The sequence below is a fragment of the Marmota marmota genome, unplaced genomic scaffold (assembly GCF_001458135.2).
Source record: "Marmota marmota marmota unplaced genomic scaffold, marMar, whole genome shotgun sequence".
Classification (NCBI taxonomy): Eukaryota; Metazoa; Chordata; class Mammalia; order Rodentia; family Sciuridae; genus Marmota; species Marmota marmota.
The window spans coordinates 5,767,724-5,782,997 of NW_026000048.1; the positions used below are offsets into that span (position 1 = coordinate 5,767,724).

General features: G+C 33.4%; 1 protein-coding gene across 10 annotated transcripts in view; it reads left to right on the forward strand.

Moving 5' to 3' along the window:
- Tasor2 (transcription activation suppressor family member 2) overlaps positions 1–15,274 on the forward strand; it is a 72,821-nt gene that overhangs the window by 21,202 nt on the left and 36,345 nt on the right. For 3 of the 10 annotated variants that reach the window (XM_048812622.1, XM_015495163.2, XM_048812624.1), the window contains exons 2-9: positions 6,328–6,473; positions 6,749–6,844; positions 7,710–7,800; positions 11,300–11,391; positions 14,274–14,411; positions 14,553–14,677; positions 14,759–14,778; positions 14,876–14,972. In XM_048812622.1, the coding sequence (XP_048668579.1) occupies positions 6,328–6,473; positions 6,749–6,844; positions 7,710–7,800; positions 11,300–11,391; positions 14,274–14,411; positions 14,553–14,677; positions 14,759–14,778; positions 14,876–14,972 (805 nt within the window). Of the gene's footprint in view, positions 1–199; positions 1,308–2,562; positions 2,697–6,327; positions 6,474–6,748; positions 6,845–7,709; positions 7,801–11,299; positions 11,392–14,273; positions 14,412–14,552; positions 14,678–14,758; positions 14,779–14,875; positions 14,973–15,274 lie in introns of those variants that run through there. The other 7 variants (XM_048812627.1, XM_015495164.2, XM_048812628.1 and 4 more) reach the window with 6 other exon arrangements.

A 15,274-nucleotide genomic window follows, 5' to 3' on the forward strand; every position in this document is an offset into this window, starting at 1 on the left:
TGAAGCATGTATATCCTGAACTCCTTATCTGACATTCCATCAGCTGCAGATATTACCTCATCTAATGTTGAATTGACCTGCATTGTTTGTGGTCCTTTCTTTCCTTGTCTTTTCATACTGCTCATGTTTCTTTCTAGCTTTGTGAAACTGTTGTGTTAATGGTTTTTCCCTTATATATTTATATTGTTTTTGTATAGCTCCAAAATCCCTCTTTTGTGGAGAAAGACAATGTTAACAGTTCCCAATATCAGCAGTACATCATCAAAGCATAAGTTTTCATTATTAATACATTTATAGTTAGATTCTAAGTCTACAGATATTGGTTTCAATTATTATTTAAAAATATAGTCATTAGTTTCATAGAAGGCATACCATATCTGGATCAGCCGCAGAACCTTGCTGGTAGCCACACCCCCTTTGATGGGTTTTAAGGGTTGATGGGCTTCCTCCGGACTAGCACGCAGGGCGGGGCCAGGCTTCCTCCTCCGGTCAGGCTTGGCACGGGCTTCGGTAACTGTCATTATCATTAATAACAGTAGCTTCCTTGCTGATAAAATACTTAATAGGATATGATTCTGTTTATATCAACAAATAAAAAATAATAAGTTACCTAGTGCCTGTGTGTAATGTTTCTGGCATAACAAACCTTTGTTAGTAGGGCAGTTTATAGAGTCATAGTGGTAGAATGGAAAGGAGCCTTGGAAAGGTCATGACAATTAATGAGGCCTTAGAGAATATAAATAACTTTTTTAAAATCCATCAGTTAAGTGTGCTCTAGCCACAAATGAAAATTGTATAAACAGTAATGTTTCAAAAAGTCCAAAGATAGAGCAACTCCAGATAGTTGATTCAGGGGCTTAAGGATTTCATCAAGGATCTAGGTTATTATCTGTTGACTTATATCCTCAGTGTGTTAGCTTATCAGTCCTGACTTGGTTGAAAGAGATTCAGGGCAACACATCTTGACATAAGGTTCTGAGACTACATGGTGGAAGCTGGGAGAACATGCATCTTTTCCTCTTGCCCTTTGGTAAGAAAGCTTCCCCAGAATTCTGTCTGTGGATGTTCATTTACATCCCATTGTCTAGCATTGAGTTACTGGTTTATTCCTAAAACAGTCTGTAGCTAAAGGGAGTAGAATTACCACAATGAGTTTAATTAAACTTTTTTCAATCTTCTCCTAAAACACAGGATCCACCCATACCTTAGAAATATTATTGTCTTGGGGAAGGGAAGGAAAAAAGGGCATGATCGTTGGAAAGTCAGCCAACAATAATTTTCACACCACGGTCCAGATAAAATTAGAGGTAAGCCCCACACTAGAATCCTAGTCTCTTCATTTCCGGTTTAATTTTCCTCTCTTGACATAAGCAATTTATCCTTATTTGCTTAATTGATGTCATCAATATACCTATTTCTAAAACATCTCCCATATATTCACACAATTCTACTAATCATCTTTTTGGGAAAAAAGATACGTTGTACATGCTACTCTTTTTGTAAAGTGTATTAAAATCCTCAACTAATAATTGTTTAGAACACAATACTATGAAGCCTTTGGTAAAAACTGAAACCCTTATATCTCCTTGCTCTTTTTTTTTCCCTCCTCTCTTCTTACCCTCATTAGTCATATGAAGCTCATCCATCCCCTTTTTGGCTTATCACTTAAATAGCTCATATTTCAAGTATTAATGACTTCTATGAGACCTTTCTGACTTATCTCCGCCTCCATGAGATTATTGATTGTATACCACTATGCATTCACTATATTATGTTCTAGAGACTCCTACGCATTTACAATACTGATCTCTTTGCATCATGTGTCTTTTGTAGTCTGAGCTCTTTTAACCTGTTTATTTACAATGGACCATTTCTCTGTCTTGATAAATAAAAGATATATCATAGTACTGGATACATAATACCATTAATAGTTTTGTTTAACAAATTCACTGATTTGGGGGGGGGGAATGATTTTTTCCATTGTGTTCTACTTGACTTTGATATTTTGTAAATTTGCTCACACTGTTTCTACTATCTAAAAAATATCTCTCTCTCTCTCTCTCTCTTTTAATGTGTTGCTGGGGATTGAACCCAATGCCTCATAGGTGCTAAGCAAGCGATAGAGTGCTTAGCTCTACCACTGAGCTACAACCCCAGCCCTGCTTTTGTTATTTTTAATAAAATAAAGATGTGGTTCTGTGATCTGCTTTTCATTTTAAAAGTTCCCCCCCCCCCCCNTCCTCAGCCTTCCAAGTAGCTGCAGAGCCATGAATCCTAGCTTAGAATATCCTCATGTTTTACAGCACTGGTATTGAAGAAGAAAGTGATTCCTGTAAGCACAGGAATCTATTTCTGTGTACAAATTTTTCATTAAAAGTTAGTCTCTTGGAGGAAAATTATTTCAAACTATGCTACTGTTTTATAGTGCAAATTTATAGAAGCACTACTCAAAGGAAGTAAAATTAACCATAGACTTATTCCTCTTGCAAATTAGATGCTTGTTTAACATTTGTCTATATCATAGAGTCATTCACTTTATGAATTGTTTTATTTTTCATTTAGCATTTATGACATTAACAAAGAACAGGACTGCCTCAAGAATTCTGGAGGTATATGTGATATAAAGGAACTAAGACCATCCTCCCAACTACATTCTCTCTTAGAGAAGATCGAGACAGGGTTCTTATCAGAAAAGAGTGTGTATTAATCTAAGTGCTGTAAATTATTACTTACCAATTCAAAGTAGAATTATAAACGGTGGAAGTAATACATGCTCGTGTAAGAAAAACCTAAATTGGAATAATATGTATTAGGTAAAAAATTTAAGTTCCTCTTTTGTCCCCTTCCCAGTTTCAGTAACTATTAATTTAACCAGTATCAACAGTTTGGTTTCCCATCCTTCTATATTTTTTTCCATATACTTTCAAGTACCTAATTTTGCTTACGTATTTTTTTCTTTTTTGCCAAAATGACAGGTAACATATGTTGTTTCTCTGTAGTATATAATAGATATCTTTTTGTTCTTAATAGTTGCAGAGCGGGGATGCTGGGGTTGTGGCTCAGTGGTAGAGTGCTTTCCTAGCACACATGAAGCCCTGGGTTCAATCCTCAGCACCACATAAAACTGAAATAAAGATATTGTGTCCACTTACAACTAAAAAATAAATATTAAAAAAAATAGTTGCAGAGTATTCTCTGTTGATGGTACTTTAGGGTATCTTCATTTTTTTTTTTTTTTTTGCCACTAGGGATGCTTATTCAAGGAATGCTTTGTGTGTGTATGTGTGTGTGTGTGTGTGTGTGTCCTGCCCACTTATCCCAGTATTTCTTAGAAATACATTCCTGCACATTGCATGTTGTGTTTTTTTTTTAAGATTCTGCCAAATTGAACTAAAAATATACTTATTTTAAACCATCTATCTTTTAGAATCTTAAAGGTAAAGATATAATATATTTTAAGATTAAATGATTAAGGAATGGACTGTTCCCTTCAATTATCAAATGGCTTACTTAGAATAGGTAAGGTTTATGGGCATCATTATTATCAACAGATGTAGGTTATTGTCCTTCTATGGGGAGATATGGTCATGGAGAGATGTATAAGCTAGTTTTTGTTAGAATCACTGTGACATATAATTTGTCATTAGTTTTATCTCATCATTGGCTTTCAGACCAAATTTTCTTTTTCTCCCTTTCCCCTCCTCTCTTATGGTACTAGAGTTCACACCCAGGGCCTCGTGCATGCTAGGCAAGTATTCTACCACTGAGCTACAATCCCCAGACCAAAAGTTATATAAAGTGTGCTATGATATAGCACACAGGTAGTTGGTTTATTATTTTCTCATCCCTATTATTAGAAGTTAGAGGTGTCCAAAATCAAACTTAAAGGTTGAGCATACACATAACAGAAATGTGCCAAAAGCCAGGTACAACAGGAAAATTCACTTCCCAGAACCATTGTGATTGAACTAAACTCACTTTCTTTGTGTGCACTTTATTGTCACTTAAACCCGCCCGATACTTTGAATATTTTAAACACAGGCACTTTTCAGTTACCTTCTTAAATGTTATTTTAGGTTTCTTTGTAGAAAAGCCCCCTCTTCATTTACTTAATACTGTAATTTTCAATGTTTGAATAAAGCATGAATGTGGCTCAGCAAAAATGAGGCCATTCATTTACGAAGTGTTCATGTTGTTCAGTGCAATAGACTCAAGTGAAAATATGTTGTGTGAGCAAAAGCATCAATAATTTTTTTGGATAAAGTTCTTATTTATAAAGCAGGAAACTTTTGCTCTTTGGAGAGTATAATTGAGGTCATTTTTATGAAATTATGAAAGATTCAAGATTAGCTATGATTTTCCAACATTCTTTTCCTTCTACTACCCATAAAATTATTACTTATTATCAATATGATGCTGTTCAGATAATGCTGGCCTAAAGGGGAAAGCAATTTTAACTGTAAATAGTTTTAGAAATAAAAATATATAAGCACAAAATAAATCATTTTATACTTGTTCTTCCTTATTTGTTTCAAATCTTAGCTTTACTCAAGGCTTCACTGAGAACAGTATTCCTTATACTGATGTGAAATATAGTGTTCTCTGGCCACTATATGTATTAAAAAGCTAAGTAAATTTGTTTTTAAAATTTGCACTACCTCTTGGTTTTCACTGTATTATGGTGCATTATGATGCTTAAAAATGGGAATGTATATGGTATTCCATACTTCCCAAACTTTATATCTCCCTATTAATGTCTTGTAGAATTTGGAGATGTAGATAATCAGAACCTTTATTTCTGAAGCTACTTTTTTTTTTTTTCTTTTTCACTGTAAACAACTGTTTCACACCTATTTATCCTCGGTGAATATACAAAAAACTGTTACTTTAACTATTATCTTTGATGTTTGGTTATTTTTTTTTTTTGAGATGGGGTTTCTGGTTGGCTTCAAACTCCTGGACTCAAGCTATCTTCCTCAGCCTTCCAAGTAGCTGCAGAGCCATGAATCCTAGCTTAGAATATCCTCATGTTTTACAGCACTGGTATTGAAGAAGAAAGTGATTGAGCAAAAGTAAAGCTTAGAATGGATGGCTATAGATCAGATGTGCTAACTTCTGAAAATTCTTAAATGTTTCATCCTTTTTTTCTTTCATTCTATTTACAGCTTTCATTTTGAAACTAGAGAGATTATTTAAAAAGGATTTTTTAAATAACTTGAAGCATTGGGACAGTTTAGTTGAAATTAAATTTACTGAAATGTTTTCATTTCCTTCGTAGTATGGTTTTAGTTAATACGTAACAATTTACGTATTTTGTTTGTAAGTTAATTTTAATTAGGATGCTTCTCTAACATTTGAAATTTAATGAAATTGGCAGTTTTTTCTTTAAGAGGTGGGAAGCCATTTTAATATATTTATTCATACTATTTGACCAAAACTTCTGGTGCAGTATAAATCATTCTTATTTATAAAGAAGTTTGTAAGTCCCAGGATTTTGATAAAGAGAATAAAAAGAATACAAACAGAAGAGAGTAAACAGTTCAAATGGTTAAGCTAAGTTTTTGCTGAAATGAAAAAATCCAAAACACACAGGATCATCAAGGAAATTACTGGATTCAGGTAGTAATTCTCAATTAGGAAACATGCTTCTCAGGGGAGGAGTATATCACAATCTCTGGGGATAGCGCATGGGTATGTTTTTTTAAAAAAACCTTAAAAATAGTTTTATTTTGTAAAATGAAAAAAAAATTATAGTCCATGGGAATTAATATTCTATAGATGACTCTTTGCTGATGGGGAGATACCAGAGACAGATGATTAGTATTGTTTGAGTTGGCAATAATTGACCCCTTAAAAAGGATTCTAACAGACTTAGGAATTTGATGAGAGGATGGGAAGAGTGGGTTTATCAGAATGTGACATGGGTAAAAGGAATAAAAACCTAAAGGGTTAGAAACATTGACCTAAGCAGTTGTTGATTGCCATTTTGACCCTACCAGTACATCTGCTTTTGGCCAACTGTATTTACAATATAGTGCTCAACTTTAGACCAGAAGGTGTAAGGGGTCTGATAGGTCATATCTGAGCGCCTGTATTAAAGTAATTTAGCCTCAGTTGTAATTTATTTATGCTGTTTTCCTCACATGAATGGTCTTTTAAAAATTCATTAAGACAGTACAGATACAGTACCTATACTGCAGTACATCATTAATTTATTACTTATACAGGAAAGAAATAGGTAACATTGAGTGATATTCATTATGCCCCTCTTAATCCCATCCTTTCATTATCTTAAACAGTGACATTATTTTTATTTGTGTTTTACAGTTTTTGAGACAGTGTCCTTGAGTTCAGACTCTCTTTTCCAGAGGGCAATTTCAGTTCTCCGTACTTCTTACTTGGACTCTGCATCTGAGCATGGTTTTCAGTACAGTCAAGTGACTTTGGTGAAAAATGACATTTTCTTAAACGAGGTGAGGTACTTGGTGTACACTATGTGAGTTTCATTTAGATTTAAAAGAAATAGACTCATTTTTGGTATTTGAGGCTCATACTTCTTGGCTGTCATTTTTCAGATGAGGTGAAAGAGCTTTGGAAATATTCACTTAGAAAACATTATATTTTAGGGAATAGAAAAAGAATGTATTCAATTAATTTTTCAGCTGGAGGAGTTCAGATGACATTTAAAGAATTTATTTGCAAGCAAAAATAGCATATTTATTGCATTTGGTTATTCTCTTTTTAACAGTACAAAACCTTTTATCAACAAAAACAAGCAAATAACTATACTCAGGAAGAACTTCAGGAAACTTACGGGTTTCTTCTATTTGAAACTGAAAATCAGGTAAGAGATTGTCAGATGACCAGTTAATTGGTATTTTTTTGTTATTTAGTTAAGTGGCAGTATAAATGATAAAGAAAGCTGACATGATTTTTTTTAAACAACTTTTTATAGTTTCTCTTTAGTTTTATCTTAAATTTGTTTGTAAACTATGGTAAAAATTGAATTAATTTGGATTAAATGCCCTTTAGTGGAGTGAATAGGCATTTCTCTATTATGAATAGTTGTTTACCAGATACTTTCTTTAGAGGCTTTTCAAGTTAAAATTACATGATTTTGAGGATAAGATGAATACTTTTAGGGTACTAGTTAATTAGAGTTGTTTCGTGCCTGTCTTTGAAGATTGAATATCTGTTTTTTTTTTTTTTTTCTGTACCTAAATTGTGGGATTGAACAAATTTCATAGGATATGTCTCCAAAGATGTATATGGCTAGTAGTACTGTCATCCAAAAGTAATACAAAAGTAATTCCTAGGTTGGGCTAATGTTTTATAAAGAATAGGGGCAGATTTAATCTCTTTTAACTTAGTCATCTAAATCCAAATAAGGTGTGCTATGGGTTTACACTAAATAAAGACATTTTGAATTTAGTGGATTTAAAGCTGTAATTGGGGGGGGACACCTTCAAGGGAGTACTTAATTGTGACCTTGTTTAATTTGGTTTTGCTGGTGATATTTTTGTTAAATGTCACCAATATAAAGTTTTATGGAAAACTTTGGACCATTAATCAAAATACAGTTGCTGGACGTGAGCTTACTTTGTGCCATGAATGCATGCAGTGAACAGATTCTGCACTTATTTTAAAGCTTATAGATTATATAACACTATTTCATTGCCTCTCCCAAGACTAATAATAAGCAAAAGTAGTATTTTTTTTGTTTAAAGGCCAAATTGGTATGTCAGCGTGGACTGTGTGTTGGTAGCAGTGCTATTACCACTCTTGGTGATCCAGCCAAAGGTAAGTCTGTAAGGAAAAAACAATCTCTTTTACAAAAGGAAGTGAGTTTTGTTTAAATTCCATACTGGGTTTTTGTTCTGTTGTTTTTGTTTTTGTTTTTATTTTGAGGTATTTGGGATTGAACCTAGGGCTAGGAAAGTATTCTACTACTGAGCTGCATCTCCACCCAAGATTAGTTAATTTTATAAAATGCTTTTATTATTATTTTTAAGTGATCACTATTTTATTTTGAAAGAGAATTTGATCTAAAGTACATGAATTTCCTGTGGGTTTACACTTTATCTGACCATTGAATTAATGAGAATTGGTAAGAAAGTATAAGAGTTACAGAATCATAGTAATAGTAAAACACTTATATTAAAAACCAGTTTCATTAATGTCAAACCAGTTATAATCTTTAGAAATAAGAACTTTAAGCATAAAAAAAGGTTTTTTGTTTTTTTTTTTTTGTTTGTTTTTAGTACCAAAGATTAGCATGGGAGGATCCCTTCTAAACTATCATAATGGCAATGAGAATGGAGAATAGATAGAACTGACCAAACTTGGCAACTATGGAATGTTAGTAGTAAGAGAGAAGAATTCAAGTATAAAGTTTTAAACGTATACTATAGCGATATTACAGGTAGAAAGGAATCACAGAAGGAGAGAAGCAGATTGGTAGGGAAGCTGATGAGTTAAGAGAGATAAGTAATGGTTAAGAACATAATTAACACTGAATTTTTTTTTGGTCTTCAGTTTTCTCATTTGGAAAATAGATTAAATTACTTTATAGAGTTGTCGTGAGGATTAAGTGAGACTGTATAAAGTACTTAGCCCAAGAGTTTATACCTAGTTTTCTCAGTAAATGAACAGTATTTTAGTGAGTTAAATTTGAGAGATAATGAGATTTCATAAGTGTTTCTAAAACATAGTTTGCAAGTGGTAAAAAATATTTGGGAAGGGATCAGAATCAGATTTGGGGGTAGGGTATTAGTTGAAGCCAAGATTTTACTTAGGATAGTATAGAAAGAATAGATGGCCCACAACAGAACTTTTGGATCATTAATGGGACCAGGGTGTGGGGAGATAAGAAAACCCATAGAATGAGGAAGGATTAAGAGCAGCCAATTGGGTGGAGAATTGGCAAGTAGAACTTCACACAAGAAGTATCTCAAGGGAGAGGGGGGTGTTTTGCAGGGTTAAGTGCTATAAGATGTCAAGATACCAGGACTAAGAAGGATTATTGGGTTTTATGGTTGGTTTTTTGCTGACCATCCCCTTTTAATACTTGAATTGAGATATAATTCACATACTGTAAAACTCACCCATTTAGAAAGTGTACCATTCAGTGTGGTTGTGCTTTTTTAGTCTATTCACCATCATTAATTTTAGACCCATTTTTGTCACCCAAAAAAGAAATCCCATGTCAATGAACAGTGACTTCCCTTTCTCCACTATCACCAGCTGTAGGCAACCACTAGTCTACTTTCTGCCTCTATAGATTTGCCTCTATGACATGCATATAAATAGAATTGCATATTATGTGATCTTTTATGAGTAACTTCATTTACTTAGTATACTGGTTTAGAGGTTTATCTGTATTATAGCCTGTCTCTCTTCACGTTTTATTTTGGGTGGGGTGCTGAGGATTGAACTCACTCAACCACTGAGCCATATCCCCTGCCCTATTTTGTATTTTATTTAGACACAGGATTTCTAATTTGCACCTCGCCATTGCTGACACTGGGTTTTGAACTTGCTGTCCTCTTGTCAGCCTCTTGAGCCACTGGGATTGTAGGCACGTGCCGTCAAGTCTGGCTGTACTTCATTTTTTTTTTATGGTCTAATTTATTATATGTTTATATACCACAGTTTTCTTTATTCATCAGTGGATGGGCATTTGTGTTGTGTTCACTTTTTAGCTATTATGCTGTGACTACTCTGTGCTATTAATTATTAATTATTAATGTATTTAATTATTAATGTAATTATCAATTATTGTATAAGTTTGTGTGTAGACATTATGTTTTCATTTATTTTGCATATATAACTAGCAGTATAATCACTAGTTCACATAATGACTGTAAAACAAAATGATTAACATTCAACTTATATCTTCTAAAGGATATTGTAAGGTGATAAATTTAGAACCCCAGGAACATTACTTAAAACCTTTTTTCTTTTCCCCTATTTTTTAACCTCATTTTTTTCATTACAAAAGTTCTAACATATAGAAAAGTTAGAGAACCCAAGGCTAACAGACAACATTTTGCATTATATGATTTGCTTCATTTACATTCTTTTCTGAAGAATTTGAAAGTAAATTACAATAAGCGCCTAAGCTTCCATCTCAAAAAATATGAAATTTTTCTTGCATTACTACAGTCACATGATTTTATTGCGGCTGCTTGAGAGGCTGGCTTCAGTAGAGAGGTAAAAGTAAAAGATGGATTATTCTGACAGGAACCCATCCTTCTGAACACATGTGGGGCTTGATAATAGAATAACACTACTGCCTTCATAAATTTCATAGTTTCTGGCTCATATAGAACTGGATAATTATATGTTTAATAGTAATATGTTCTACTAATACAATGTTTCATAGTCTTAGGAAGTATATTAATCTTTAATTTTCTTGAGAATCTGTGGTCTTTGTGTCTGTGCCCAGGCCTACCCTTCTCCCTTGAGGGACTTATTCATAACTGGAAGCCAAGATTCTGATTATAGATTATTTTTTGTCACTATATCTTAAGCTTTCTCACCCATTGTGTTTTGTATTTCAAAAAAGATGCCTCAGTTGAGTAATATCTCTGAAGTCTGTCCTTTCTCCTTATTTTCACTGCTACTGTTGGGATCCTTCTCTTTCAGCTGTTACTGGAGCTTTCTAATTGTTGTTCTATTCTTTCCTCTTTACTGGCAGTCTGCTTCTTAAAACCTTTAGTGGTTCTCTGTTGCTGGACCCAGAGTACCTACTGCATTTGGGGCTATATTTTTTTGGCAAACAATAAATATAACCTTTGCTTTGATAGAATTTGCAGGCTAGCAAAACAAGCTTCTTTGAAGGCTGGAACCTTACTTTATTTACTTTTTTGTCACTGCTCTCTAGCACAGAACCTACCACATAGACTCTCAGTATTACATAAGGGTGCTTATTGATATTTTTTCATAAAGAATAACTTTGAGAGTCAGATTACCATAATACCATAGGCCTTTTGTTTGAGTGATTGCACAGAAATCCCAAAAGAAGACATTTAGGATTTTTCCAAAAAATGTGATACTTTTATCCCTTTTTAGTTATTATACCAAACTAGAAAATTGGTTGTCAAACACACATTCTTAACTTTAAGGTTTTGAAATATAGTGATTCTTAAAAAAAGGTGTAAGCAATATCAACATAGCATTTTAAAAATGGACTTTTATCCGTTCTTTTTGTAGTATTATTTAAAAACAGTCCTAGGTGTGAATTGTATCTGTATAAATAGTCTGTTAAAGTATAAATTAATCTGTTTTACTTTTATAGGTGTATACATTTCCAAATACTCAGACTGTCTTCATCCAAGACCATGGTATCATGGGAAATCTGGTTATGTTGTAATTTTTAATCTAATTAAGGTAAAGACCCAGATGTGCTTTTATATAATTTTCTTTTAAAAACTGAAGGTTATCTACTTAAGATATACTTTGTCTTACCTAGGGCCTTGTGCATGCAAGTCAAGCATTCTACCAACTGAGCTATAAACTCAGCCCCTTATGATATTCTTTGTAGAGCATTAACTAAAGGTAGTAATTGTCTAAGACAAGTTATTCAAACTCAGTAAAACTAATTTTTCTTTTCTTTGAAAACAAATTTTTGTTCATTTAATATATCATCTGAACATATTTAAGAAAAGAAACTTCAAAATAATAATTTTTAAAAGATTGTTTAGTGAAAAGTCTTTCATCCCTGTTAAGCAGAACTCCTTTTTAAATATGGAATAAAACAAATAGCTGCTTATAAAATAATATGATTACAGTTATGGAAAATGAATTTAAACAACATTTGTTGTCTGATTTGAATTGTCAAAATAAGAAGTCTTCGTTTTCTTTATTTTTAAGACATTCAAAGGCTGTTCACAGCTTCATATGGCACCTTTGTACTAATGTCACAAATCTTAAAGTCCTAAGTAGTTCAGTTTAAGTGAGACACTCAATTAGTATTTTCATCCAAATGGCAGGAAATTTGATTTTCGATAAGGTTGGAGTTTTTTAAATTTTATTTTTACTGGGCTGAGGATGTGGCTCAAGCGGTAGCGCGCTCACCTGGCATGCGTGCGGCCTGGGTTCAATCCTCAGCACCACATACAAACAAAGATGTTGTGTCTGCTGAAAACTAAAAAATAAATATTAAAAAATTCTCTCTCTCTCCCTTTCTCTCTCTCTTTCTCACACTCTCTCTTTAAAAAAAAAAATTAGTTTTACTGACTTTTTTAAAAATATTTTTTTTAGTTGTAAATGGACACAATATCTTTACTTTTGTTTATTTGTTTTTATGTGTTGCTGAGGATAGAACCCAGGACATCAAGCATGTGATGCAAGCACTCTACCACTGAGCTACAACCCCAGCCCAGTTTTACTGACTTTTTAAAGAGTGTAAACTCTTCATATTTTGAAGTTTGTTCCCCCAAGAACTACAGGGAAAATAACACTGACATGATGTACTGTCCTTGCTTGTCTTAAACTTCATTCTGCTCTGTGACAAGTGTTGTAGTTCTGGCAGAAAGTAGGTCTGTTAACACAGATAATAAGCATTTTGGTTTTGATCATGTAGGTTGGTTTGTTGCCAGTGTCTGCTCCCCTGTCTGGCTAGAGATTGCTGTTTAATATTTGCCTAGGTGCTCTCAGTCCTTATTTTATTTCAGAAAAGCAAAAAATGCTCAGTGCCATAGATGTTTCATGGGAAAAGGTAGAGGTTGCAGTTACTGAGTAGTAGTATTTACCTTTTTTGGCCTCTTAGTGTATTGTCTTTGGTGGGTCCTATAAGTGAAGAGGCAGGACTTCAAGAATCAATAAAAAAAAATCTTCTGTAAAAAATGTAGTTCCTAATGTTTTGAACAGCCAACAATAAAAAATTAAAAAATTAAAAAAAAAAAAATGTAGTTCCAACCAGATGTGGAGGAACAGTTAAGGAAGCTGAGGCAGGCAGGTTGTGAGTTCAGAGCAAGCCTCAGCAATTTAAGTGAGAACCTAAGCAACTCAGAGAGACCCTGCCTCTAAAAGTAAAAATTGTCTATAATCTCATATCTCACATTGGCATATATGGTATATATTTCCCCCCATACATATTGATTTCCTAACTCATAAAAAGTTTATGGTTTGTATATTTGCATGCTAATTCTTTTAAAACTTAACATATTATGAACATTTTTTTCTTATGTCATTATATTATTCAATATTTTATTATTGTTCATTCAGGTTTTAAATACTTGTAATTCATCATATGATAACTTTGACTTTGATCCTTGTTGAAGAAAAGTCTATAATGGGAAATACTGTTGGCTGTTTGGTGATCAAGGCTAACTGCCTTACACTTTGCCTAAGCACTTTATACATATTTGCTTGTTGCTGACTTTTGGGCCCTGGCATAATTTACAATTATTAATACTTTGGTTTGGAAATTCATCTTTTGAAATTTCAAATTTTGTTATATTTTCTGTTGTTACTACTAAATAGCCATTCACAGAGTATATCATGAAAGATGGTGGGTAGGGTTGGGGATGTAGCTCAATGGTAGAACACTTTCCTGGTACATGTTAGGTACTGGGTTTGATCCTCAGCACTACATGTAGATAAAGATACTGTGCCCATCTAAGACTAAAAAAATACTTTAAAAAAATATGGTGGACTGTGTAGTTTTTCCTCTTAAATGGTTCTTTTTTTTTTTTTTTAATTTTGAGAATGGGTCTCACTAAGTTTGATGATGCTTGCCTCAAACTTATAATCCTCCTGTCCTCAGCCTCCTGAGTCAATGGAATTACAGGTGTGCATTACTGCCTGGCAAACAAGATTTTTTTTGGTTCTCTTAAGTTTGGAGTTATTCATGTATTCCTTTGATATTATGATAAAAGCTGTGAGTATTTGCCTCTGAAAGATAACCAAACACATAAGATTTTTAAATATAGTTTTAAAGGGTTTGTGATAATTAAAACTATTATTGGCCTTAATATCATTGTTTTGTTTTGTTTTTGTAGTTGTAGATGGACAGAATACCTTTATTTTATTTGTTTTTATTTTTATGTGGTGCCAAGGATCAAACCCAGTGCCTCACACATGCAAGGCAAGCGTTCTGCCACTGAGCTACAGCCCCAGCCCAAGATCATTTTTTTTAAAGAAGATAATTCTTAACTATAGTTACTGGTGGTGCAAACACAACCGCTTCCTTGTTAGGCTTATGAATTCTAGAGTAAATATTTTTGCTATTTGAAGACATCTGATTAGTCTTAATATTTTCATTCCAGGGAAAAGTCAAGTTTGTGTCTGAGAATTATACAACTAACTACACTAGGCCATCTTTTGGCTATGATTGCCACGTGGCGGCAGATACAAACAAAGTTTCTCACAAGACAAGTCATTTTCGTGCCTTTGAGCTGAGTCAGGTAGAGTCACCTGTGAATAAATAATACCTAAAGTATATTTCTGAATCTAATGTGCTAAATTTCAGGGCTGGGTGAAAAAGAGGTAAATTTGATATTTATGTAATTCCATAGCACTGATAATATATGTTTTTATTTTTTCAGTATTACCTCTATGAACTTTCAGGCGACACTGTTATTAAGAGACCGAGACAGATCTGTCCTTATGTAATTGTAGCTTTTCAGTACAGGGAGCCTAAAAAGATGGCAGCACCAGCTCATAACAGCATGTAAGTAATTATGTGCATACTTTGTTTTACTGGGATTTACTACTTTTGCCTCTAATAAGAATGCTTTTTTTTCTTTTTTAGAGTTGAACTCAGTAAAAATGGTAAGAAATTATTTTATTAGTCTTTCAGTTTTTTGTTTTTAGTAAATGTTTTATTCATAAATAATCCAGTTTCCTTTTTTATTCTCATTTCTTAAAGTTCTCTCTCCATGGAAAGGGAGATTAATTATTCAAGGTTGTGTGCTGTGTGATATAACTCTTTGGTCTACTTACGGTACAATAATTCCAACACAGCTGTAAGTATTGTATTTTGTTTCCTTCCTAAATGCTTATATGAAGTTTTATAGGGTTTTTTTTTTTTCTCCCTACTGCTGGCTTTCAAACCCAGAACCCTGCCCATGCTAAGCAAGCACACTCCACCCCTGAGCTACACTCCTAACCCTAATTTTTTAATTTTAAATTTTTTAAAAAATTCTCATCTGAGGTCTTGCTGGTTGGCATTGGTGTGAATTGCAACAATTATACTTGCTTTTAGATTAGGGTATATTTGAGTAGGTATGTAGAGCACAAGGATATGACACAGGAGACCTAAATTCTA